The sequence below is a fragment of the Pleurodeles waltl genome, chromosome 12, assembly GCF_031143425.1.
Source record: "Pleurodeles waltl isolate 20211129_DDA chromosome 12, aPleWal1.hap1.20221129, whole genome shotgun sequence".
Lineage (NCBI taxonomy): Eukaryota > Metazoa > Chordata > Amphibia > Caudata > Salamandridae > Pleurodeles > Pleurodeles waltl.
In genome coordinates this window covers 351,132,869-351,160,168 of record NC_090451.1, presented here as the reverse complement: position 1 = coordinate 351,160,168, position 27,300 = coordinate 351,132,869, and the positions used below count along the sequence as shown (strand labels likewise).

Sequence of the window (27,300 nt, the reverse complement as noted above, 5' to 3'; positions counted from 1 at the left end):
CCACGGAACTCACAGCCCCAACCGTCACCCTCAACGCCTGGACACACATCGGCGCCAAAGAGACCAAAACTACCATGAACACCATCCACTCCGGTGCCCCCTCGGACCCTTGCCCACGCTACATCTTCAACAAAGCCAACACCAGCATCACCCCCTATCTCCAGACCATCATCAACAGCTCGTTTGCATCTGCCACCTTCCCCGAGAGCTGGAAACACGCAGAAGTCAACGCTCTCCTGAAGAAACCTACGGCGGACCCCAACGACCTGAAGAACTTCCGCCCCATCTCGCTCCTCCCCTTCCCGGCCAAAGTCATTGAGAAGGCCGTCAACAAGCAACTGACCAACTTCCTCGAAGGCAACAACCTGCTCGACCCCTCCCAGTCCAGATTTCAGGCCAACCACAGCACGGAAACAGCCCTCATCGCAGTCACCGACGACATCCGAACCCTACTGGACAACGGAGAAACAACCACCCTCATCCTCCTCGACCTCTCGGCTGCCTTCGACACCGTCTGCCACCGCACCCTAATAACCCGCCTCCGCTCCACCGGTATCCAAGGACAGGCCCTGGACTGGATCATCTCTTTTCTCTCGGACCGTTCCCAAAGAGTCTACCTCCCGCCTTTCCGCTCGGAACCCACCGAGATCATCTGCGGCGTCCCACAAGGCTCCTCGCTCAGCCCTACTCTCTTCAATGTCTACATGAGCCCCCTCGCCGACATCGCACGCAAACACAACATCAACATCATCTCCTACGCCGACGACACCCAGCTGATACTCTCCCTCACCAAAGACCCAGCCATTGCCAAAACCAACCTGCAGGATGGAATGAAAGACGTCGCAGAATGGATGGAACTCAGCCGCCTGAAGCTGAACTCAGACAAGACGGAAGTCCACATCCTCGGAAACTCCCCGTCCGCCTGGGACGACTCCTGGTGGCCCACGGCCCTGGGCACCGCACCGACCCCCTCAGACCACGTACGCAACCTCGGATTCATCCTGGACCCCCTTCTCACCATGACCAAGCAAGTCAACGCCGTCTCGTCTTCTTGCTTCCACACACTTCGCAAGCTCCGAAAGATCTTCAGTTGGATCCCCGCCGACACCAGAAAAACTGTGACCCACGCCCTCGTCACAAGCCCCCTGGACTATGGAAACACCCTATACGCAGGAACCACCGCAAAACTTCAGAAACGTCTTCAGCGCATACAAAACGCCTCTGCACACCTCATCCTCGACGTACCCCGCCACAGCCACATCTCCGCCCACCTGAGACACCTGCACTGGTTACCCGTCAACAAAAGGATCACCTTCAGGCTCCTCACCCACGCACACAAAGCCCTCCACCACAAGGGCCCCGAATACCTCAACCGTCGTCTCAACTTCTACACGCCCACCCGTCAACTTCGCTCCACCAGCCTCGCTCTCGCCACCGTCCCTCGCATCCGCCGAACCAACGCCGGGGGTAAATCCTTCTCCTACCTGGCAGCCAAGACGTGGAATTCCCTCCCTGCCCACCTCAGGACCACCCAGGACCACCTCGCCTTCCGGAGGCGTCTCAAGACCTGGCTCTTCGAGCAGCAGTGACCCCCCCCCTCTAGCGCCTTGAGACCCTCACGGGTGAGTAGCGCGCTGTATAAATACCTTGATTGATTGATTGATTGATTGACTTAGCCTGCTGTTTAATTATTTCTTCCAAGATGGCTGCTATGTTTATAGTTGGGAAGATCTTTTGATTTCACGTTATCAGTGCCACTCTGAAGGCGTAACTATCAGTGTCAAAGACAAGTGATATACGTAGGTATTCACATCATGTTCTTTCTCACTTGCGTGTGCCCAGAACATAATGTATATTTGGAAGGAATTGTTTATGTAATTGCTGCCCCAAGCATGCCTTTTTATCTATTGTTTGGGAATATACCTGCATCTGGGGTCCTACAAGATCTGTATAAATACATCTCACGCAGACAAGGTTATCAGAGGGATTCCTACCAGATGCTATCAACGCTATCTATGCTACACGTCGTACTGATGCAGACCCAGTCTTCGTAACCCCATGGGGCCTAATCTAGAGACCTCATTCCAAGGTAACGAGGGTTGGGAGGCGTTTCTCTTGGACATGGTACTGGCAGATTAGGTTGATCACACTTAGCTCTCTTTAGGTTTCAGATTAGGTTCATGATGCTGGGGTATTAGGGCCTATTTTCACATCTCATATTGTTGCAAGATAGTGGGGGGGGGGTCTTTATATTCACAACTCTCGCTTTTACAATTCTGCTTCTTGCATTGTTCATTATCCTAATCATTGCAGCTCATGCATTTTGCAGTAGATTGCAGTCTTGTTAAAAAAAAAAAAAAAACTATTGAAAACTTTTCTGCATCTCCTTCATTGCCTGTGTGTGAGTGAGACTTGTTACTCATGTGAGAAAAGGGTAATCTTCTTTTAACCACGACTCCCCTGAGATGTCGCACTCTTGAGTCCATACGTGAAGGCTGCCACAAATCACCTTCTACTATTTGGGTTTCTGGTGAGGCACTGCTTGTGAGCCAGGAGGGTTGGGTCAACAGTTGCGACTTGTTGTAAGATTGGCCTAGTCGTCTACTAACAAAAGTGCTGTCATCCCTAAACCAGCAGTCTTGCCTAGAGCAAGAGTCCAACCATGATAGTATGTGCAGAGGTTAAAAACATAATCAACTTAACGTTACATATATCCAGTTTTAAAATGTATGGCTATTTTCTGAAGCTTGACTGACATGTCTACTCATAACACATCCTTATCGATGGAAAATATTCCCTAGCAGACCGCAAAATCAACAGTCACTGACAAACCTCTCACAGATATTGTGGCAGAGTTTTGGATGCAGTATAGTATGTATCACCAGAATTCCACTATATTAAGGCACTACTTTTTAAAGACAGCAAGTTGTACTTTAGATACAAAACTCTGCTTTAGTAAACACGTCTTAAAACCTGGGAATATATTTAAATACATTTTGTGATAAAAGGTGTAGATTCACCTCACTGGGATCAAACAGTTGACACGATTTAAAGAAATCAGCTGCCGATTTATGAAAGGATCCATGTGTCATTTGTCACATTCTCTGTTTTTTGTGGCTCTGTAGCCAATACTAAACATATAGCTGGATTTTGGTGTGGGTCTGACCCTTGCTCGTGACTGGATGGCTTTTTTGTTTGCTTCAATTTCCATCTTGTGATTCAACGACTTTCCTCTTTATTGTGACTGTCCCGCACTTGAGGTATTTTGGTTTCACTCTGATATTTGACTGGTTTTATGTATCCATGTATTGCTGACCTCACTGAACTATTTGTCCTTTATGTATGCTTATGTGCCATAAGAGCTTTAGAACTCGAAGGGTGTGCATGTCCTGTTCACTCCTCTTTCTCTTCAGGCCAGTGTGTGTGTGTCTCTCTCTCTATCTCCAGCTCTCCCTCTATTTAGCCTCCAACTCCCAAGTAACAACCCCACACAGCCTCCATATTACTCCATATTGCTTTTTGCAACTCTCTCCACCACCTTTTCTACTCAGTCAAAACAGAGTTCTGCTGATGTGCCAGGTCTCTATCTCGCTTTCTCCCGACCTTCCAAGTCATCACCACTATTGTCCATCCACCCCGCTACTGCCAGTATTGGTTTTACCAATGCTTATACAATTGTGGTAAAAACACTGGCAAAGCCAATAGCAGGAAGCTATTGTTAGACCTGCCCTCCTTGGCGTAGCCTCCCCTGTCTTTTTGCCTCTGCTACCTGGGTTTTTGACTGGATGTTGGACTTCGTTTTTGCTGGTTTCGGTACTCTGGACACTTTGGGGGTCATTCTGACCCCGGCCGGCGGCAGAAGCCGCCGGCCTGGCTGGGACCGCCAGAATACCGCTGCGCGGTCAAAAGACCGCCGCGGGTATTCTGGGTTTCCCGCTGGGCTGGCGGGCGACCGCCAGAAGGCCGCCCGCCAGCCCAGCGGGAAACACCCTTCCATGAGGATGCCGGCTCCGAATGGAGCCGGCGGAGTGGAAGGGGTGTGACGGGTGCAGTTGCACCCGTCGCGATTTTCAGTGTCTGCATGGCAGACACTGAAAATCTTTGTGGGGCCCTGTTACGGGGGCCCCTGCAGTGCCCATGCCATTGGCATGGGCACTGCAGGGGCCCCCAGGGGCCCCACGACACCCAGCAAGCTGCGCTGCCATGGAAGATTCCCCAGGGCAGCGGGAAACCGGCGGTACACCGCCGGTTTTCCGTTTCTGACCGCGGCTGTACCGCCGCGGTCAGAATGCCCATGGGAGCACCGCCAGCCTGTTGGCGGTGCTCCCGCGGTCGTTGGCCCTGGCGGATTTTACCGCCAGGGTCAGAATGACCCCCTTTATCACTGCTGACTAGTGCTAAAGTACAAGTGCTCTCTGTGTAAACTGTATTTTTAATTGGCTTTTCTAAGATAGGCATATCTGACTTACTAGTGAGTCCCTAATAAAGTGCACTAGAGTTGCCCAGGGCCTGTAAATCAAATGTTACTGAGAGAGCATAGCTTTATAATCTATATTAACATGAAATGTTATGAATCAATGTATGATAATGCTGCATAGAAACTATAATGATAGTCATTTTGCTTAGACATGCACTTGAATTGTGACCATGAGGAGTGGCCACCAATGTATACGTAGACTAATAATAATGACCAAAATGTTTATATTATGTTTAAATAAGTATACTAATGATTGCGTTATTGAATCTGTACTGAAATTCTCATAGGCCTTAAGTTAGCATGAGCCGAAGCTTAGCTGCCTCATCTCTCATATTAAATGCATTTTTCAATTTTTCAGTATGCTGACTCACAAAGGGACATGACCCTGCATGTTCTTTTTCCTTCAAATTAGAAGACGAATGTAACCATGTTAGATCCGTTCTCACAGCCTTTGCAGAATAAATGTTAAAAGCAAATTGAAAAAGTGTAGATTAATGTAATGTACAAGGTCATTCAAACCGGTGAAGACAATGGAACTGCTGACCAAAAGATGTGCAAAGAATTACAGAAAGATGAAATCATACCGGACGTGCCACCTCTGAAGACGTCAATTACGAAGACCAATCAAAGACTTGTAAAACAATATGGGGTGAAGAGTTGGGTTACCTAATGTATTTTCTAATAGGTTAAAGATAGTGGGGTATAACAGATGACCAACAGAATTTTGGGGGAATGTACAATGGAAAAGGGATAAAAACCCATGTCACAGGGAGTCATTTAGAATTAGGTAGGGAATGCTATTGATTTTATCCATAAATTCTGTCATTCTGTTTGGTGACTTGTGGGTTTACTTAAAACCATCCTTGCCCTCAGATTTGTCCATGTTACAGTTTACCTCCTTATGAGGAAAGTGCCTTTTTACCCCAGAGCTGAGTTTTGACTGATGGCGAATTGACAGATGTCCTAAAGACGAAGACTGAACCTGTGCGCTGACCTAAACTTTGGAGGGTAATTATGACAATACAATTGTGATTTGTCTGTTTGCTTTTCCTTTCTAGGTACCAACTGCTTACTTTTGACAGAGACCTTAGATAGATGTTTTCCAAATTAGTGTTCTAAATTGTTTTGCATGAAGCCCAACATGCGAATGCTAACCAGAGGTTAGAACAGGTGTTCACCAAAACTGACGCAAATAGACAAACGACCGGGACTATGCTTTGTTGAACTGACGCGTTATTGACACTCTGCTAAACTTTATCTATGTTCACGCCGTGTTATGTTCTGATGTTTGTAATTCTCGCCTTAATGAAATCTTATCAAAGTTGCCATAACGTGACTATGCTAATATGTTTCTTGGTATTGAGATTGACGTACCTGATATTAGAATTGTAAGCAATAGGGAATAAAACTCATAAAATTCTACTAATCAAGGTGTGGTTATTCATGGCTGAAAGTTCATGGTAGTGTCTTTGAATTGATTAATGACTTTGACTAAAGTGAAATGCATTATCGTGATAAATATTGATTACATTATTGATGTATTGATTGATATATTGATTATCTATCTCGTCCTAAGGTGTCTCTCAACTGGGTCAAAAGATTCATTGGCCTAAAATGAGTCCTGATGTGTAATACATTATCATAAAGGGACGCGTTAGCATTACTATTGGGCCTGCAGCACTGATTGTGCCACCCACATGTAAACATGACTCAGACCTGCCACTGCAGTGTCTGTAGGTGCAGTTTTAAACTGACAATTTGACCTAGCAAGTGCACCCACTTGCCAGGCCCAAACCATCCCTTTTTACTACATGTAAGGCACCCCTAAGGTAGGCCCTAGGTAGCCCCCTGTGCAGGATGCAGTATATTTAAAAGGTAGGACATGTACTGGTGTGTTTTACATGTCCTGATAGTGAAATACTACCAAATTCGTTTTTCACTATTACAAGGCACATCCCTTCCATAGATTAACATGGGGACTGCCTTTCATTATCTTTTAAGTGCAGATTCCCAGTGGAGGCAGAGAGAGATATGGAGTTTGGGGTCTCTGAACTCACAATTTAAAAATATATCTTTTGGTAGACTTGGTTTTTAGACTGTCAGTTTGACAAAACGACTCTTTGGAAGTGGGCATTTTCTCGTGTAACCATTCTGCTCCACTGCCTGCCGGTGGAAGCCACGTCCAGGTCAGACTGACAATTGGGCTGTTTGTGAATTCCCTCTAGACAGTGACACAAAGGGAGTTGGGAAGTGTCCTACATATTCTGGGCTAGAGTGGGGAGGGAGGACCTGACACCTGTACATGAAAGGGCTGTGACTGTCCTCACACAATGCAGTCTCCAACCCCTTGTTGTGTATCTGGGGCCAGGCCTGGGCAAGGCAGGATCTTGTCAACAACAGACACTTTCCTTTGAAGTTTGCCTACATCAAAGGCATAAATAAGGATAAGTAGAGGACTAAAAACCCCAGACATTTAGAACACTTCTGGAACAAGAGGAACCTCTGCCAAGGAGAAGAGCTGAAGAAGGAGTACTGTCCCATTGCTGTGTGTGCTTTGCTGGGTTTGCCTGCAGTCGTTGCTTCTGCCTTAGAGACGACAAAGACTGGACTTTTCTGGATACCCTGCTTGTGAAGTTTCTCCAAGGGCTTGGACTGAGCTTGCCTCCTGTTAAGAAGTCTCAGGGACAGCAAAGACTTTAGCTACCAGCCTTTTGTGCCAAGCTACAAAGGGTGTGAGCAGGGGTTATCTGAACTGTGCATCTCCCTTACCCTGACTAGAGTGAGGATACCTGCTTGGACAGAGTGCAAACTGACTGCCAACCAGAAACTCCATTTCTAACAGTTATCTTATGTACTTCCACAATGGCTGTCAGATTGCATCTAGACACAAAGTGATGGATATCTTAGAATGGTATAACAATGTCATTTTGTATACTTCATTTCATACCACTCCAAAATTACCATAACGTTGCGTAGAGAAGCAGCCTGATAGCCTCTTTAAAGAACACTAAATAACATTCCAGAAAGGCCATACGTCCCTCTGGCAAGCCAGTGGTGGCAGCAAACATGCATTGACAAAGTGAGATTAAAGGGCTGGCCAATGCTTGTTTTTCCTAAGAAGGTGTTACGTTACCGAAGTGCAAACTTCACACTCCGCTCATATTTTCACTGAAACAAAACCAATGTAGTCCACCTCGGCTTAAAATGAACAAGCACAGAGATGTGTGGGAGCTTGTGTATTCTGAGCACACGGACGTGTCTATGTATCTACGAGCAGGCTATACTTGACAGCTGAGCGATGGTTTGTTCCTGTGAAAAGGACAGGATGGAATGGTTTGTGCTACGCCCTACAGCAACACTTCCAGCTGTTACAAATGTTAAAACACCCTCTCTGCCCAGAGCGCATTCCTCTCTGTCCCACTCGAGAGCTCACCTGGCTGGAACGCCACAGTCTGCGCACCATATTGAAGAAGGAGTGAATGTGCTGCGAACTGGCATGTGAAAGTCCAGTTGCTATTTTTGGGATCCTCCCCAGAATCTGTGGTCAACCATTGCATAAGTTTACTGGCTGGCAGCATGCAGCCTTATGTATTTTATGAGTACTGGCTGCTTAGGTTTACCTGTGGTCTTAAATGATAAATGTGCCTGGTTCAGTCTTGGTGCGATCAGCTGTCTGAAGGAAACCCTGAGGGCACGTGTACCTGACCCGCCGTTCTGTCACTGTCAACCTTAAATGTATACTGCACATCGAGTGATGTAACCTGGAGGGTGGGGGGCCGCCTTCAATTCTCACACACCTTTGAAATGTTTAAGATCCTCAGGGTCAAGGGGTGTAGCAATTGCAGGGACACGTGGGTGACCTCTAGTTCTGTCAAAAGCTCGGCATCACTTACTGCTTGTCTCTAGGCATCAATACACGCTTACATGGCCCAACCACAGCTCCCTCCTGGGTACCCGAATCAGGCAGCACAGTGTCCAAATAAGGAATACTACTTGACTTGGACTCGAGGTGACCATAACCCCAATTGACCCCCTTTCACTCATCTTTCTACTCCAGTGGTGAAGAGGGACAGTGATTTAAAAGTAGATATGCAATGAAAGCCCCGACTTCCGCCCCTGACCCGTAGGTTACATTTCATACCTAAGCTTCCAGACTCGTACTAAGAAAAATGAAAGTTCCTGGGCTGGTCAGCGTTCACAATTTATTTATAGATTTATTTTTACTGTGTGTGCTGGCAGTGGATTTAGAACATCAATGATCGGACAGGTGCACAAACCAATAAAACCCCAGGTCAGGCTTGAGCTAAACATCTGGGCCCATGAGCACGAGGCAAAACAAGCTTCTAATAATGATTACACCAGTTATGGCCCTAGCTTTTTTTATCCCCCATTTTCTACTTCATCCTAATGCGTTTCCATTGTTTTAAATACTTTAAATATATGTTCGAACAGCGAAGTGGTTAGTAGCTCGGCTCATGCTTTGTCTGTTTGAGCAGATAAACTGCTACCGCATCCGAAGTAATAAACGTATTTATAACAACGCACCTCTTAGCGCTCTTCTACTGAACCTGAGCTGTCTAAATAAAAAGTGTTATTATTTCCCAGTTCATTTGCGATCCACTTACCACCTTACTGCAAGATGGGACACTGAGTTTGCGTTGCCGGGAGTGAAACTCATGAGTTGGAGATCCCTGCTTGTTTCAAAAGCGAACATTCATCTCACTGATACATCCTTCTGGCATAATCTACTTTATACGCTCGGTACTTAGGGAATAGTGCTCCATAGAGCATCGTCTGCAGGAAATGAGAACATGGAGAAAAGAAGACCCGTGTGATAGAGAGAGCACCGGCAGTTAGCCGATAACAGGTTTAGGTATCACAGTCCTAAGGGGCTGGCATGGCAGCTGGGCACAGAGCAGTGGCTGGATGCAGCTGGAAGCCCTTCATCGGCATCACGGTGAAGGACAGGCAGTGCCCGACTACTAACTTGATAAACTGGTAAAACTAACAGACGATCAATATATCATAAGTGCCCGCTGGGGCACTGCAAGGTACCAGGGTATCAGACCATTGGAGACACACAGCAGCAAATACAACCTGTAATCAAACGACGAACTGACACAAACAAAGGACAAGTAACAGAGCCCTGCCAGGTACAAAGAGGTAAGAAAAAACTACTAAATGGCACACTGCATGAGGAACATTACACAAAGGTGACTGGATTTAGTTTCACCCAGAATTAGAAAGGGATTCCATTCAGGGCCCAAACAAGTCGGCAGACACAAGTCTACTTGAATGCACTGGTTGACATATCTGCATATTTAATAAAACGTTATGAAAGAGCTTCATGTAAAAATGACAGACGACTTTAGATAAACAGCAGGGGAGGGTTGGGGCAGAATCCTGTATACAGCTCATTCAGGGAGCGCTGGAAGGCCTCGGAGGCTGGGCTGGGAACCAAGGCACATCAGTGGTGGAGAACAAAGGGAGCTTTTTGCTGCTGACACTGAATAGAACAGAGATGGTGGGAACATACCGCAGCAGGTTTTCAGCCCCAGCTCTCATGCGCATGGCCTTCATGATCTGTTGGTTCAGCATGGCCCTTTCATTCTGCAGTTTGCTGCGGCCAGTTTTGGCAAGGGGGTTACAGCCCTGGAATAAATTAAAACAAACAACGTGTCAAATGGGCATTATAAGGAAATTAAAAACAAAGACACATATTTCGGGTTGTGGGCCAAGCAATCCAAACTCGCAAATCTGTGTGAGCTTCAATGAAGACAACAGAATCTGCACAAACAATTCAAGACAATGAAATTACCTACCGATTCCCAAAACACATCAATAATGAACTATACAAGTTGTATGTTTGCCATCAACGGCATTCCATTAACAACTTGACATACTTTAGATCTTCATAGTAAATGTCTGGATTTCATCAGCCGTACTTCCCAAGGAGAAGCCAATTATGAGCTGGGTTCCACACCCTGAGCCTCTTATTGAACCCCCCTCCCCCCACTCCTAAAAGCAGGTAAGTTCCATTCGGGAGGTCTCTTGCAAGACAGCTATTTAACCATGCACACAGTTTTGTTGCAGACACTTGCATGTATCTCCCAAAACCTGCAATAACAAATGTTTTACCCTGGGGATGCTTAGGAAAAGCTGGCACAGGTGTGTTGCACCTCAACAGGTTACCATAATAGGACGGTTTCCAAAAAGATCCCATTATAATTAAGTATAATCCTCATAACTTTCAGAGCAGGTCATGCATTTGCCTTCCTGTTAATAGTTAAAGTCAAAATCTAGAACAAACATTTTCAATGAGTTTAGTTCAGTTTTTACTTCTCAAATACTTTTTACCATGCCTCTTTGTAGGCCAATTTGTTTGCAGCACAATATCATTTTGGGTCACATGCAAAAAAAAAAAATGCTATGCTTTGCAACTACAAGGGAAGCAAGTATCGAGACATCGAAATTACACCAGTATGGTGGAACTGCCATTCTTGGAAAATCAGCTCTTGGTGGCAGGTCTCACGCTGAGCCTCTTTCAAAACAAAAGCAAAGTTGCAAATTTGTCAGTATTCGTAAACTCTTTTTCTTGAGTTAGAAAAAGATAGTGATAGCTTTTTAGACATCCGCCTTCTAAATCAGCTTTGCAAAAGGAATGTGAGTAAAATGTAGGTAAAGGAGTGCTCCTCTTTAGGCTGTCTCTGAAAGGTGAGAGCGAGAACCTCAACTCCTTGGTCTCGTACGGCCCACAGCTTAAAAACAAATCCTGGAGCCGTCAGCGGTTTTGAGTTATACTTGATTTTTGTGAAACATCCCTGAAGGCAGATATACGTCTATTTTATTTGAATTTTAAATCCAGGGTTTTTGCCTTTACCAGCAGATTGAGAAGCACAGTATGGGAATGCAGCATGACATTGGCTATGTCGCTTGTATGGTAGTGGTATTCTCAATTTAATGCAGGTATTCTTCATATGGTTCGTATGTGCTTATTTAGATTACTGCAACTCTATACTTATCATGAGCAAACCATACTCCAACATTAAACTTGACAAAATTAAAACAAATCAACTGCAGACAACTTAATGATGAACTCGCCAGTGATTTGCAAAGTGAGAGGCCAATCCTATTTTTAGTATCAACGCCTATCTTAAAAGTCTTCCAGACCCTGGTTGGGAGCCAAAGGGCAAACAGGTGCTACTGGCCACCAAACATAGTGGGTGTAGTCATTGTCATGGGTGCCCTAGGCCTTATGACCATGGCTCCAAGCTGGACCACGTACCAGGGAGGTAGTATTGGTGGCTTAAGCGCAGAGCTCAATAGTCAACCAGCAGATACAATAACGTAATGTTCGGCATAGTGCTTATTTTGTTTATGTATAAAGCATTGTAAACAGACAGCTGAACTAAATTCTACACAATGCAATGGAATGGACTGACAGGGTTGCAGTCTCAGTTGTGTAAAACACTGAGGTGCTACACACGCCTTACCGGTACTCTCCATCCTCCATCTATGATCGAGATCCTATATCTGCAGTCCCCTGCACACTGCGAGTTAGGGTGGATTAGGTGCAGGTGTAGATAGCTCAAGTAGTCTCAGACGTCAAATGTGCAACTTCATTTTATGTCTCTTTACCCTTTCGGCAAAAAGTCTTAGCGTGTGCAGAGCACTTGTTTGCATGTGTTTAGTCTGTTGACCTCGGTGCAGACTAACCCCCATATTTTATCTGCTGGTTACTGTAGCAGTCCAAGCTTTGACTCAGATACGGTCTAGGCTGGTGCTCTGACATGAGTGGCGCTTCTGCAGTGAGGGCCCGACTGGCAGCCTTGCTCGGGACCAACTACGAGGGGGAGAATGGTGAGGGAGATCTGTGCGGCAGTAGTAGTATTCAGCAGCAACAGAACAGAGGAGTTTGCAGATAGGTGTGTTTTAGTGTGGCAACTGCACCATGCAAGCCGAATCCTTTGCAGTGGTGTCTTTCTGGGAGTTGTGGTCTCTGGGCTGACCAGGGCTGGCTGCTTTAACAGATACACAGGTATCACTGACTGTGTTGGAAGCGGTAGCACCTGTATCTTAAGCCTGTGTCAAACTGTTGGGCATCACAGGATACTCTTTCTGGTACAGTCTTGCATAGCTCAAATGGAAACTGCGCTGTGCACCCAGGGTGTGAACCTTTTCACAACATGGGTCACTCCTTATGTCTCTCTCTGGGCAAGTCAGCTTTCTCTGGGTACTCTTCACACTGGGAACACACTGGGCATCTCCTCCTAGACAGATCATGCAGGGCCAGGTACAATTTTTTTCTCTCTTAATAGGAAGGCTAATAGGCACAGCAGGCAGACCTTCAACTCCTCCAACTGACAGTGCAGTCTTTGGCTAATGTTCCCTCACCTTTAGTAGACCGGGGTCAGGCAGACACAAGACCTGGTTACACAGCAGCTCTTCAAGTATTCTGTAGAGCACTATGTCCTTGAACAAGAAAAACTTGGGACTGAAATATAAAGTGAGTTGTTTCAGATCCCACCTTTATAAAACTTATCCAGTGAATCCACTGTCTGAGGTTTTAGAACCAGTTTGGGTTGGTTCTCTTTCAAATGTCTTTCTCAGGCTGCTCCCTGTGTGCAGCTTTTGTGCAAAGTGATAGCTCTTACAGCAGGTAGCAAGGGGACTGGTTCCAAGCAGAAGCATCCAAAACTCGAGCATAATAATGACTGAGGTCTGTACAACTGTCATCAGCCTTCCTGATGCAGTAAGTAGACAGACAAAAAGGTAGACCCTACCTAGACACTTCCTCACCAGACACTGAGGTGCCACCCTTCACTCCTATCATCTACCAAATGGCAGCGCTCAGGAATCAAAAGCTCTGCTAGCAAGGAACTCAGTGAATTTCTAAATGTAGCCCTGTTTCCACTGTCCCTCACTGCAGTGAGTGGGTCTCCATCCTTCAGTTACAAGAATGCAAGCACTACACTTCCACTGACTGTTTGAAGCTGTCCTCCCTCTTATGCCATGGTAAAACTAGGTAAACATACTAAAGTATACAAAAAAGTGATGGATGGAATGCTGAACTAATCTCAGCCACTGGTAATTACTCGGGACACATTCCCAGTCTAACATTATTATACACACCATGCTACTTCAGTTTGGACCCAACCATATCAGTCCTGATCCTGCTCCGATGGGAACTCCCCAGCCTGAACTACCATGCCAGGTCCTCCCTGAACCAGAACACAAGCAACCAAGGACAGGTTTTGCCCTAGTTAGGACTCATCAGCCAGGTATAGCTTGGTTTCAGTGACCCAGTGTGCGTGCAACCCCCATCTGGGCATACCCATCCCGCATAGGGTGGCACACTAAAGTTTACAATAATCTCAGCCACTGGTAATTACTCAGATTTGTGCACCAGTCCATTGTTATTTTGCATGCACTGCCACCTCAGTGTGGACCCAGCCACATGCACATCAGTCTTGATCCTACTCCAGTGGGAACAGTCCATCCCAAACTTCAAGGCCCAGTCTTCCCTGAGCCAGAACACAAGCAACCCTGGACTGGTGAGGTGGCATAGTGAACAAAATAACGATGGACTGGGATGCGGACCGATTAATTACCAGTGACTGGGACTAATTCAAGCATTCCATTCATCACTTTTTTGTACAATTTTATGGTGAAACTAGGGGCTTCCAAAATGGATCCCAAAGGCCACAGTATTCAAGGCTCATATAGTACAGAGCCCTATTACCATTCATGTGCTACACACTCAATACACCTACAAGCAATCAATATGCACACAAGGAGTTAGCACAAGATTCTGGGATTCATATAACAGTGGAACTTTACATGGGAGTAGTTGGTAGACTTGCTTCTCTTTAACACAGATAATTATGGTCACACTATAGATTTAAACACCATAGTGTACTTTTAATAATACTTTGGATCTCATTACAAGTTCAGGGCTAAATTCCGATCCCTGTGCAAGCATGTGTTTACACATGTATCAGAATTTCAAGTTGTGTGATAATTATCACACCATCGCAGCTTTCCCCACATAAATTTCAGCAAGTCAAACCTGCCAAAATGTATTGGGAGGAAAGGCCCAGAAAAAAAGCAAAACATGTGAAATTCAGTGTGTTAACAACGAATTCTGCATGCTATGCCTCATTTTCCTGTTGAAAACTCAGAATAGGAGGTAATTACCACACATAGTAAATAGCTTACCATGGGGTAACTGTATTTATCAAGTGTGGTAAATACCCATCCTATTCCAACAAATTTGTAATGAGGGTCTTTATCTGATGCACCCTGGGCGTGAACAGTAGTAGAATGCCCACCATGAGGGTATGTTTTTTGAACCCCTCCAGGTCACTGGACAAATTCTGGACCTCCTATTACGAGGAGCAATTGTAAGACTCTGAACACACACTATATATATACTCAGTGCAGGGGTACACGACCGTTACCTATGCAGGGGAAGCTCCCATCCCATTATGTATGAGATACCTCTGGAATTAAACTCTATTGAAATAACAAAAAATATTACTTGCGCATGTGTGTACTGGAAACCGTAATAGTGTCAGAGTTTGCATGTTCTATTTGCCAGATAAGAGAAGGTAAATTTCACTCAGTCTTAAGGTCATTCACAGGAGAAACCAGTTTTGCAACTTGAATAACAAGGCATACATTTATAGGGCGTGGAGAGATTTGGCACAGAGAGAGCTTTATTTACTCTCTAAAGAGTTCACGTTTGGCCCTCAGGGTATTATGTTTAACACGCACTGTTCTGTGAACGGGTATTTCTTGGGCTCAAGCATTTATCAAAGCACTTGACATTAAATGTAAAATGAAAACACAAAATTAATCATAGAGACAAGACATTTACTTTAAATCTTTATAAAACAACCAAGCCCCAAAGAAAGTAGAAGAAAATGTTGTTGTCTGACTAACTGAGAGCCCAGCAGGATATAGAGCCTTCTGCAAACAAGCACCTGTTGTAGATATATACAACGTGGTTATTCTCAGGAATCTGTGAACTGCCGAGTGACGAATACCACTGGTAGATTAAGCCAATAAAAAATGGGAAGTAAACAGTCGTAAGGCTGTATTAAAGAGGACCCTTAAAGCCACGGGGTACACATCACTGGGGATGCAAAAGGAAACAAGAGCCCAACATTAAATGCTCAAAATTATCCTGCAAGTTATCATTTACAAAACCTTTTGTGGAAAATGTTAGCAAACATGAATTTTGGAGAAATTGAACTTTCTTGCAATTACGCTGGAGCCACCAAGATGTGAATCGTGGTTCTGAACTTCCAGCAACAATGAAACATTGATTAAGGATTTCATTTGAGGTCTGATAAACTAACTAGATGCTCACATAAGCAGTGTTGCAATGAAACGACTCCAACACAACTCCTGAACACATGACTGCATATGTTAACTGAATCACCGGATCAGAGTGCAGGCTTTGAATGTTAAACTGTAAAGGGAAGAGAAAGATTTAAAGGTTTTGTTGAACATTTAGTGCCCTGTGTTCGCAAAGGTAGTTCTATGACCTTGAGGTATATTGATGTCGTCAGTGCTTGCTGGTGAAATGGGCTGGGGACAGTCAGGTCTGCGAGAGCAGATTGGTATCTACTGTTCTAACCATTAGCCTGTTGGAGGAGGATTGTTAAAGGGGAACCCCTACAACCAGTAGAGGGCATCACGACAATGGCAGAGCATTCAGTGGCCCAAGCGAGCCAACTGGAGCCTGCTACACTAGGAGCAAAGAGAAAACAGTGCTTCACAAGCATGGAACAATTCTGCAGCAGGTTGATGCTTTCCGAATTAGAAATGAAAAACAACCACCTTCCAGGAGGGTATACTGGTAAATGACAATTATTGTTTATTTTTACTTTCTTTCCCTTGGACCTTCCTTTTAAGTAGAAAATGATAGGTTTTGCAAGTAGGTTTCAAATTGCCTATAGACACAAAAAACCTTTCCAGGCCTATAATGTTTAAAATGGAAGTTTGATAGATTTCAGAACTTCAAGACTTTTACTTTGAACAGGTAAGGAGACCTAGCTTTTTCACGCTTCAAGCACGGATGACGTCTCACACCAAAGCAAAACTGTGATAATACAAGCACAATTTAAATCAAAACCAGTTAAGCATGCTTGTTCTGCTACAGCTACAAGTCTTTTTTCAATTGTTGCATAAGGCATCACAGGGCTTGGACGGCTCTCGTAAAGTCTTAGCACTAATTCAATCAAATATATAATAAAGGTAATTACCACCTCTTCTGTATTCCTCATCCCAGTCCTCACTCCATGAATAGTTCAGACTCCCTAAAACAAGATAACCAATGTATACGGACGTAGAAAGAAGCTTTCTTTAATTTTGTAACTGTCTTCCCTCTCTTTTTGCCGTCTGTCTTTCTTATAACCTCCCATCTCAAGCCACACCATCACATTGTTTTTGCCCCTCTTCAGGAATATAGATACCCTTTTAAGGTGAGCTAATATGTTTTCTGTTTTGTTAAAAAACATTTCCTTTTTAAGGCCGAAATTGACACCAATAATTTGTGCAGTCATCTGACAGAATTTGGGTTATTACTGACATATAAAAACAACTAATCTGATTCCAGGTCAAGATCAACAATGTACTGCAGTACTGTTCAAATCAGCCTGGCATCTGTTTTTTTAATTATCGAAAACAGATGTTTGTGTGTTCAAGAATAGCTGAGCCACCTGTTAAATCTTCCTTCTGCTTCAACAAGGGAAGCATTGAGAATCCTAAGGTTTCATGTCGACTACATTGCAGTAGTACCTAGGGTACATGCTCATAACAAACCCCTGATGATTCATCTACCCAGCCACGGGTATCCAACCTCTCAGGACTTTGAGGCTCTCATCCATGTGATTCCAGCAGTCTAAAGTCTGGACTTGGTGGCTGGGTCAGAAAGCCTGCAGACAAATGTACCTCCTGCTCCTCCAAACCCAATTATACTCTTAACAGACTTGAGTCAGTAGGGTGGGGAACTACTATTTGAGACTAAGTGTTACAGAGTTGCTGGTGTTTACGCGATACTAGAGAAACCCAGATACTTGCAATGGAGGGAATTAGCTGCATTTTATTCAGGCTCTTTAAGGTTTTGCTTCAGTTTTTCAGCGCAAATCAGTTCTGGTGGAACGGGACACCCAGGTGGTGAACGCCTATATAAATTGAGACTGAGTCACCAGATGTTCGAGACATTTGCCTGGGCAGAAAATAAAAGGTAGCTTATTTTCCTGGTCAAATAACCTGGGGATAGATTGTCTAAGCAGGGCCTTTTCCTCATCAGTGTGATTACATCTATCAACGGAAGCTTTTCAGACGATAATAGACCAGTAGAGGATCCCATAACTAGATCTTATTGACTGAAAGGAAAATACTTAGCTTCCCAAATGTTGTTTTGGGAATTGATGACAGAAGTAAGGGGAATGAATGTTCTGTCTCTTTTATGGCCTTGGGGTCTCCTGTTTGCATTTTCTCATATTCCCTTCTTCTCCACACTATTGTGGAAGATTCAGGAGGAAAGAGTGACTGTGATCCTGGTGGCTCCTTATTAGTCCATGGTATGCATCTTGTCTTGCTCAGGTGCTTTCACCTTCCTCAATCTCCTCATCAATTTCCTCCTCTGCCTCTCCAAGCTCTTGTCCAACACTATCTTGCAGCCATGAAATTGAGGGTGGGTCTCCAACTGAAAGGATACTATAGAAAGGAAAACTTAGCTATCCAAAAATCATGAACGCCTTTAACCAAGACATTCTACCTAAAAGGTTGGACTATGGGCGACTATACAGGGTTTCAGAGTATAGTGGGGTTTCTTAACTGAAATTCTCTCTTTAGGCTCAACACTTGTTATAAACTTCTGGAACAAAATGCCTATAATCCATTCCTCCAAACGTTCCTGTGATTTACCGTTTGTTTCACAGGTGTGCAGGGACCCTCTCTGAGCCTTCAGTCATCTCGTACTTATTCTGTTTATCGCCAAAAGTAGATTCATTGATTGTTATCACTTCAGGCCAAAGTTTGGTGAAATACGATCCTTAATGCATACTGCCTCAAAAAATGCCTACTGCCTCATATATACGCCTTCTTACAAACAAGATGATACTAAGAACAGGGCAAGGGATCACCCCAAATGTATCCTCTCGGTTTCTTTTTTTTTTTTTTTTTTTTTTAATCTTTATTTCGGCCAATTTGGCCATAAAAGATGTACACAAAAAGCACACATATGAACATGTAAAACCATCAAGGGAAAGTAAACAGGAAACACATCAGATAAAAGACCATACAATTAAAATAAAAACTTAAAGTTAGATAGGAGCCTGCAACTTTAAAATACGGGTACGAATATGCCAGACATTGGTAAGGAATTTGGCTAGTGCAAACACAATTGGACCTGAAACATCAGTTTTTAAAATTCTGTACACCGGGAGGTACTCCCTAAAACCAAGGTTTCTAATAAGTGGTAGGAGCCAATATTTCCTGGCGGCCTTGTAAGTTGGACAAAACAAGACCACATGCAGATCGCTTTCCTCTGCTCCCACACATGTCGGACATAGCTTGGTAGATGGCAGTGTTGACCAGGAGCAGGTGTAAGATCGCAGAGGCAATGTGCCATATCTCCATTGGAGAAATAGCTTCCTGGCCAGCACAGGAGACATAGCATCCAGAACCCTCTCCAAACGGTATGAGTCCTTGCTTTGCGCGAATACAGATGTTAATGACCCCTCGTTCTTGCAGTCTAGGGCCATAGCTAATTTCTGCTCGTGGTAAGCACTGACCAAAGCTCTTCGTGGGATCCTTAGTGAGGCGTTAGCTGGATCCGACCACAGGTCAGGGAGGCCCAATCCCATACAGGACTTTTTTATATATTTTATCCACGGGATCTGTAGAGCTTTAGGGTGGGTTAAAAACTCCCTCAGTTCTGCCCTATAAGAAGAGAGTTCTTCGGTGCTCCATAGCCTTCGCCAGAAGACTATGGGTCTGAGACCTAATTCATCTGCTATTGGTCTCAGACCCAGATCCATCCTCAGGGGGAGGAGCGGAGTACTGGACGGGAGTGCTACTATCTGTCTAATGAAGTTGTTCTCAGTTATAGACAAACTGCAGGAAGCTGTGTGACCCCACAGTTCCGCCCCGTACATCAGAGCTCCTCTAGCCTGTGCCTTGTATATCTGGATAAGCGGCCCCAGCGGTCGATATGTGGAGCTTCTCATCAACCGAGCAATGCCGCCAGTGGTCTGCACTAATTTAAGATTAACCCTAGTCTGGTGAGTTCCCCAGGACATGGTTTCATTCAACGTTACACCTAGATATTCAAAGGTGGAGACTCTCTCTAAACGTGAAGCTCCCAGTAAGGGGTTCGGGCGTGATCTTGGGGTTGGGTTCATAACCATAAACTTGGTTTTGTTAGCATTGATTTCTAACCCCCTATCTGTGCAAAAAGCCACAAAAGAATCAAGGATCCTCTGTATCCCCATGGGGGTTTTGGACAGCAGCAGGGTGTCATCTGCAAACATGATTGCAGGCACCCTGCTGCCATTCAATTTTGGGGCATCAGTGTATTCAGTTCCATTGAGATGGGCGATTACCCCGTTGACGAAGAGGCAGAACAGGGTCGGTGCCAATACACAGCCCTGTCTAACCCCCCGTCAACGGGGAATCTGTCCGTTAATTCCCCGTATTTCCCGCACCTAAGCCGGGCATAGTTATTATGGTGCAATCTCTTTAAAATTATCAGGATGTCTGGGGGGACCCCCATCTCAGCCAGAACACTCCAGAGTTTCCCTCTGGGCACGAGGTCGAACGCAGCCCTCAGGTCCACAAATATAGTGTATAAACTACCCCCTTCCAATATTGCTGCCCTCCAATAGATAACATTCAGACGAAAAACCTGGTCCACTGTAGAAACTCCCTTTCTAAATCCCGCCTGATACGGACTGAGGGCACCCGTTTCTTCCACCCAGTCCTGAAGCCGATTCAGCAGTATCCTGCCAAACAGCTTCTGTGACACGTCAATTAGACTGATTGGTCTGTAGTTGGCTGGGAGCAGGGGCGAGCCCTTTTTGAATATAGGAACCACCTCTGCCCCCAGCCAAGTACTCGGAATTTCCATGCCACACAAAACTCCATTAAACACTGCAGCCAGATAGGGGGCCCAAACACCGGGCTCCTGCTTGAACAGGTCCCCGGGCAGGCCGCCCAATCCTGGCGCCTTTCCAGCTTTAAGTCCCATTAGTGCTACCTTCACCTCCCCCACTGTTATCAAATCCCCGCCATACTCTACCAGTCCAGTACCGAAATCAATCTTAGTTTCTCCCTGCTCGGAACTGTAGAGAGACTGGAAGTGTGCCTGCCACACCCCTGCTGCAATATTTGGTTCTATTGCCGAATGGAGGTTCCCCGACCCCCCGTTTACTACTCTCCAAAACATTCGGTGGTCTCTTGTTGCGAGGGAAGTGGTAAGCTCCTCCCACTGGTTCTCCTCCCATTCGGTTTTAGCATGGATGACCAGTTTTTTATAAGCCCGTCTACTTTCTCGCAGCTTCTCTCTATCTGTTCCCTCCTTGATGCATCTGAGGAGTTCTCCCTTTGCCTTCCTGCAGACTGCATTGTACCATAAGGAGTTATGTTGTTGGATCCTCTTCTGATTCTGGACCCTGGTAAAAAGCTCAGAGGCCGCTCCCTTTATAAGGTCCTCATGAGCCTGATATAATTTCTCATGGTGGAATATATTGCCCACATCGTTGGCTAGCTCTCCCACTTTTTCCAAAATGGGGATTAAACCTGCGTAGAGCTTCGAAAGTTTCACTTGGCTCGTAGCTAGTTTATCCCACCTGATTCTTCTCCTGTTATTGTCTAATAGTAGTTCAGGTTTGGACTCCCCCATGGTTGTTATGGAGGCCTTTGGCCCAGGATGGCTAAGATCGAGTTCAAGGGCGTTATGGTCACTATCCAGTCTCTCCACCACCCTAAAGTCCAGGATAGAAGACCAGTTCACTATCTGTACAAGAGCATAGTCCAAGCGGGACTCTCTTCCCACTCTGTTGTACGTGGTTTTGCTTGGTACATCAGACTTAATACGTCCATTGCAGGCTCTAATTCCATGCTTTAGGGTGAGAGCAGTAATCTGCAAGGCCACAGGCGTCCATGCCTTTGGGGAAGGTGCTACAACAGAGGGTACTGACCACCTGAACTCTTCTTCCATGGGAAATCCCTCTACGAGACCGACCAACGGCTCGAAATGGGAATTTAAATCCCCTCCCACTATGTAAGGGATATCTCTTGGCATTTCCGCTAAATATACTGAGAGCTCCTCTATAGTGGGGGATTCATGCGAAGCTCCCACTGGCCTAGAGTAAATATTTATCAGGGCAAGTTTCGCTAGGTTCGGCCAGGCTAATAAAACCACTAGGATATCATCTGATGGCACCGGTAGGCGTGAAGCCTGACATCCTAAGTGGGAAGCCACCCAAGTTGTGAGTCCACCAGAGGGGCGGCCCTTACCCTCCCACCTAGCCGAGATGGAAAATGACTCGTAACCTTGATGGATGTAATCTTCCCTTGCCCAAGTCTCTTGGAACATGCAAACATCCCCGGACTCAATGTAAGTTATCCAATCTTGGGTGCCCAGTTTGCTGGCTAAACCAGCCACATTCCACCAAATTAGTCTCATGTGCGCTGGAGAAGCCACAGAACAGATTGCAGGGATGGAGTGGGGGGAAGAGCCAGTACCAAAGCCAGAAACTACACCAATTACTCTAACAGGGTCATTTTCAGAAGTGGGTTCAGCCGGATCAGGCAGTTTACTGGGACCATTATCCGAGGTCACAGGATTTGAGTTCGGGTTTGGGGGCAGTCAGTCCACACCATCCAGACCATTCAGACAGTTAAAACGATTGTGGTCCAAAAAGGGAGTCTCCGAAGGTCGAAAAACTGGACGTGGAGCATAGCCCCTATGTCTAGATCTTCGTTCCACCCTTGTCCAGTTACCTTGTGACAAGTCATGGTGCAAGCGAATGGGAGGGAAAAAGAAAGAAACTGGCAAAGTCTGTATGGTAGAATCCAATGATCTATTTGACCCAGCACAAATGTATAGTACTGTTCCAGGGTCTCGAAAAGACACAATGATACAGTCCCCTGCTATTGATTTCCCCGACTTCCCCAACCATGGTACCCTTCTTACCATAATGATCTCATTGTTGAGGTGAGCTGGAAGAGGTCTGTTCCAATTCAACCATTTAATGGTTTTCCTCTTGAGTGAGTGATAGTTCTCATTTTCACCCAATTCTAGAGAGGGAACACCAGCCAACACCACCATGAGGCTGTTAGCCTCTGGTGGTAAGTCGGGTCCTCGTGGTCTAGGGGCAGGCTTACCAGGGAGTATACGTTGGAGTGCTGGGCCATCTGTTTCTGATGGTAGGATGTTAGAGTTAGTAGGTAAAATTGGAACTGGGATAGCCATAGGTGGCTGTAAAAGAGGGGCGGCAGTGGTGCCCAAGGGAGGCCCCGTGTGGATCGATGGGTTTTGTATATTGGGGAAGGTTCCTATTGGTAGATTGGACTCAGTGGTTCTACTCTGTTTGTTGTCCAAAATTTTCAGGGTGGTTAAAGTTGCCTCCAGGTTTCACTATTCACAGGAGATAACAGTGGCTGTCTTCATCATGAATGTAGGGAAGGTTCTTCCCATTTTCCAGATGTACACAGAGCTGTAACTATTTACTTAGAATGTGCTAAACATTTTCCCTCTTCTGATGCATTGTTTCTTATGTGGGGCATAAGGAAGGGAAGATCACTTAACAGCTTCATTGCGTCTCTGGGGGCTATGCTATTTGTCAGACTTACATTGTAGTAAGTGAGGAACCCTGAGTGGAAATCCAAGGCTGTTCCACTGGGGGTGGGGGCAAGGCAGGGTAGTGACCTCTTGAGCAAACGTCAATGGAGCCCTAGTTCGAGATACTTAAGAGAACAGCTACACTGGAGCATTTGCATACTTTAATTCAGCATTATTGTTTACCTATTTTAAGTTTGGGACAAAACAACTTTCAGGATAATATTCTGAAAATATTACATTTATGGATCAAAAATGCTTTTTGTTCGTTACTGCATCCTGACTTTGTGTCCTTCATTTATAAGCTTGGTTAGATACCTGTAAGGACTGGGACAACAAAGACCAGCAAGGAGGTAATGTCTAGATTATTATCTATCATATTCATTACTCCAAGTTCTTGTCTTCTGCGTCTCATTCCTTTTCTCATCCTACCTCCCTGACCTCTTTCTCGGAACAACTTGAAGTCGGGATTTGTCTTTCCTCAGCTTTTAAAAGCTGACAGTTTGGATTGAGAAGGAATAGTTTAACGAGGGTGGATGCTGCAAAAAAAGAAAGGGAAACAAATGTGTATGTTCCAAATTTATTTTCAGTAGGGTAGGACAACTCAAGGGCACATCAATTGTCATCAAAAACATATTTGTTCCTAGATTCACATCTGGGAGTACTGAGAATTATTTAAAGAGGAGTGAATATCTAAAAACGTATACAGACCCTCAAGGCATGGTAGATATATGCACCACATTCAATGCTAAAACAAGCCATGTTTGGTCTGGATTTCTTTGGCTAGATACAATCCAGACTTAAGAAGTGCACTTGTTTGTTTTTTGCTTTTAGTATAGCAAAGAACGTTAATAACAATAACATTAGTGTGTCCTATGCCAGCACTCATTTTGGTGCTCATGCTAACTACTTTCCCTAGTATTTTACCTGTTTGGGGTGTGGATAGCATGGTTGCCACTCATTAAGCCTTTTCGATGGGGGTCTCCAGTAGATGGTGCCTGTTTTAATGCTCAGTGTCCTGTAATGTGAACCACTGTCTGCCCAGTGAATGATGTCTAGGTCTAGTGTTCTACTTCAAGCTAGGTGGGAGACCACGATGCTCTCAAGATCTCTGTAGCAAGTGCAAGCCAAACTCAAGATTGCACTCACAGTGCAAAATATTTGTCAGAATTAAAGGTGTAAAGGTAATACTATTTCCTTTTCCACCCAAGTATAGAAGGAGACATCAGGTTTTCTGCCAGCCTTATTTGCTGACGTTTCCTGATGTTTTTATTTTGGTTCAGCTCCTTCTTTGCAACACCTGTCACCTGCATTCAGTTCTTCATCTGAATGAATGTTTCCAGGTGCTAGGGTACTTCTACTGCTGCGGAGTTTCCCCTCTTTTAGAAGTCTGTGTGTCCTTACAGCTTTTTCTTTTTCTCCATGACCTTCTTGGGAACTTCCATCAGTAAGTCAAATCCTAAGGTGAAGTGGGTGCATACCCCGAAAGATGTCATTCTTTATACAGCACCTTCAAGAAGATACTAAGGGCCTCATTATGAGTTTGGTGGGCGGCCTCTTTGGGCCGGAAGACCGCCACTCCAGTTTTCTGCCTGCTGGCCCTATTACGAGTTTCCCTCTAAGCCAGCGGGCGGAAACATAGTTTCTGCCTGCTGGCCGAGCGGGAAACTCACCACAACATTGATGCCGGCTCGTAACCGATCCGGCGGCAATGTTGCAATGCGTCGGGTGCTACAGCACCCGTCACACTTTTCACTGCCTGTAATTCAGGCAGTAAAAAGCGTGGCAAGGCTGTCCATGGGGGCCCATGCTAAGTGCATTAGCAGTGCAGGGGCTCCCATGGGGACCCCAGCACCCCATCTCTGCCAGTCTTTGCTTGGCGGTAGAACCGCCATGCAAAAGCTGGCAGACATGGGGGTCATAATCCCCAGGGCAGCTCTGCCCTTGCGAATTAAGACCGTCTGCACAGCCAGGCCGTCGGCCGGCCTAAAAGTGGCAGTGCCGGCAGTCCAACCGTGACGCTTTTGCCACAGTCGTAACGTGGATGTCGGACCACCCCCTATGGCAGCGGTCCGACCGCCACCGCGAGTGTGGTGGTCTTAAGACCGCCACACTCATAATGAGGGCCTAAATGTTTATTATAGCGTTCAGACCTTAAAAAGAAGTAGGGTTTTCCAAGGCCTTAATTGACCAGCAATTGAGCATTGGTAAGCATGGATTGGAGAATGATATATCCCCAGGAGGGATACATCAGAAAATAAAAGGGAATTTTATGTAAAAAAAAATGGGTTTCTTTATTTTCTCTTTGCGTTCTACTTAGAAGTGGTAAATTCACTTTTCTATCATTGTCACCTCTCATTGCCTCTTTTTTCCACATGTTGTACAAGCACCATAAGTGTCAAGAATATGATGGACAAAGTGAAAGCCTAAATGGCTAAGCAAAGGCACCTTCATTGTTAAAAGTAACACATTGGGATTGGGTGTTTTGTACTCTCATCGACAGCCAAGAAAAGGGGAGCAGATTTACAAATAAGAATACAATTGGGCAAAAATAACATTCCAAAGTGTTCCATAGTTCACATAACAGAAAATAATAAGATTGTTTAGGGCTCTAGAGAGGGCTTTGGAATGGAAGGATTTCAACTACTTACTTTTGGACACTTTGAAATTATTTCTCATGCAATTAAAAACGTGCAACTCATTCTCGATGAAAGTAAATTCAAATGGGCAAATAGATTATACCATGATTCCGTAATCCATGCTTCCTTCAAAGCTGGAAATAGACTTAAATGAAAAGATGTACTTTCACCTTAAATCATCCCTTAATGTGAAGTAGCAAGACCATTACAGAATCTTGTTGTTGAACATCTATGCTGATGTCACTGTTGAGCGTATATGAGCATGACATTTAACAGTTCACTTAAGCAGACAGTTGTTCATTCATTACTCCCTATTTTGTTATGTTATAAGAGGCCATACCGCTATGTATCTGGTGTGCTGGTGGTTTGACTGATGGAGAAGTAAAAGGACACACTGGAAGGGGACGGGGTTCAAAATTCAGAATAGATTTGGGCATGGACATCACCTCAAGGTTACATAATGTTCATGTTGCAAAACTAGGGTTCATTACTGAAGATTCCATGAAAAGGAAACCAGGATTCTGGAACAGTACTTAGAAGTGACAAAGGATCAAAAGGACATGAAAAAGGTTAATCAATAAAAAAGACTCAGCCGCTCATGAGATCCATGTCTACCAGTTCTTTGAGAGGCACCTACTGCTCTATGTTCTAGGGATGGATGCTAAAAGGTCTATGGTTGGCAACAACTGATCCACAGAAGCTAAAAGTGGATTCATATTTACTGAGGAGTGCTGAAACAGAAGCAGGATAAAGACAGCATCGTTTTAGGTAGGATACTGCAGCTTGACTTGGAGGGACGGCTGACGACCCACATTTCCCCCAGAGAATGAGACCATGTCATTTCTATGATATAAGTTCTTAGACAACCCCTAGCACTCACTTGGCATCCCATTGCATATAAATGCAAACGGAGTGAAGAGTAAGACTCAACTTCTCCTAGGAGACTGAAAAAAGTAATCCATCGTGGCCTCCAAGAGCCCACTAACAGCACACAATATTTGCAGCAATGAAGCACATGCCTAAAGTTGCATAACTGGAAGCAAACCAGTTGGGTCTCCTTTTCGTACAGGAGTACCTCTGAGGTCAATAAATATGATGTGCTCAGACCAGGGACCTCCAATTATATCAGCTGTCCTCAAACTGAGTAGTGCGCCCATCAAAGGCCCGTGACTGAATTCCCATGGGGTACAAGTGCATCTACAATTACTTGAAAATAAAGATGGCCTAGAAGTATGACCTTGTTTATTTAGCATGTTTCCAGGCTGTCTTTATTTATATGCTGAGGCTGTAGTGCATAGAAAGTGTGGAACTGTAATCCTGAGTGA

At 44.9% G+C, this 27,300-nt stretch overlaps 1 protein-coding gene across 1 annotated transcript in view; it reads right to left on the bottom strand.

The window, feature by feature from the left end:
* The window catches only part of RHPN2 (rhophilin Rho GTPase binding protein 2), a 220,404-nt gene that overhangs the window by 137,255 nt on the left and 55,849 nt on the right, over positions 1 to 27,300 (bottom strand). The window contains exon 2 of the mRNA XM_069216541.1: positions 10,014 to 10,129. Within this exon, the coding sequence (XP_069072642.1) occupies positions 10,014 to 10,129 (116 nt within the window). The remainder of the gene's footprint in view (positions 1 to 10,013; positions 10,130 to 27,300) is intronic.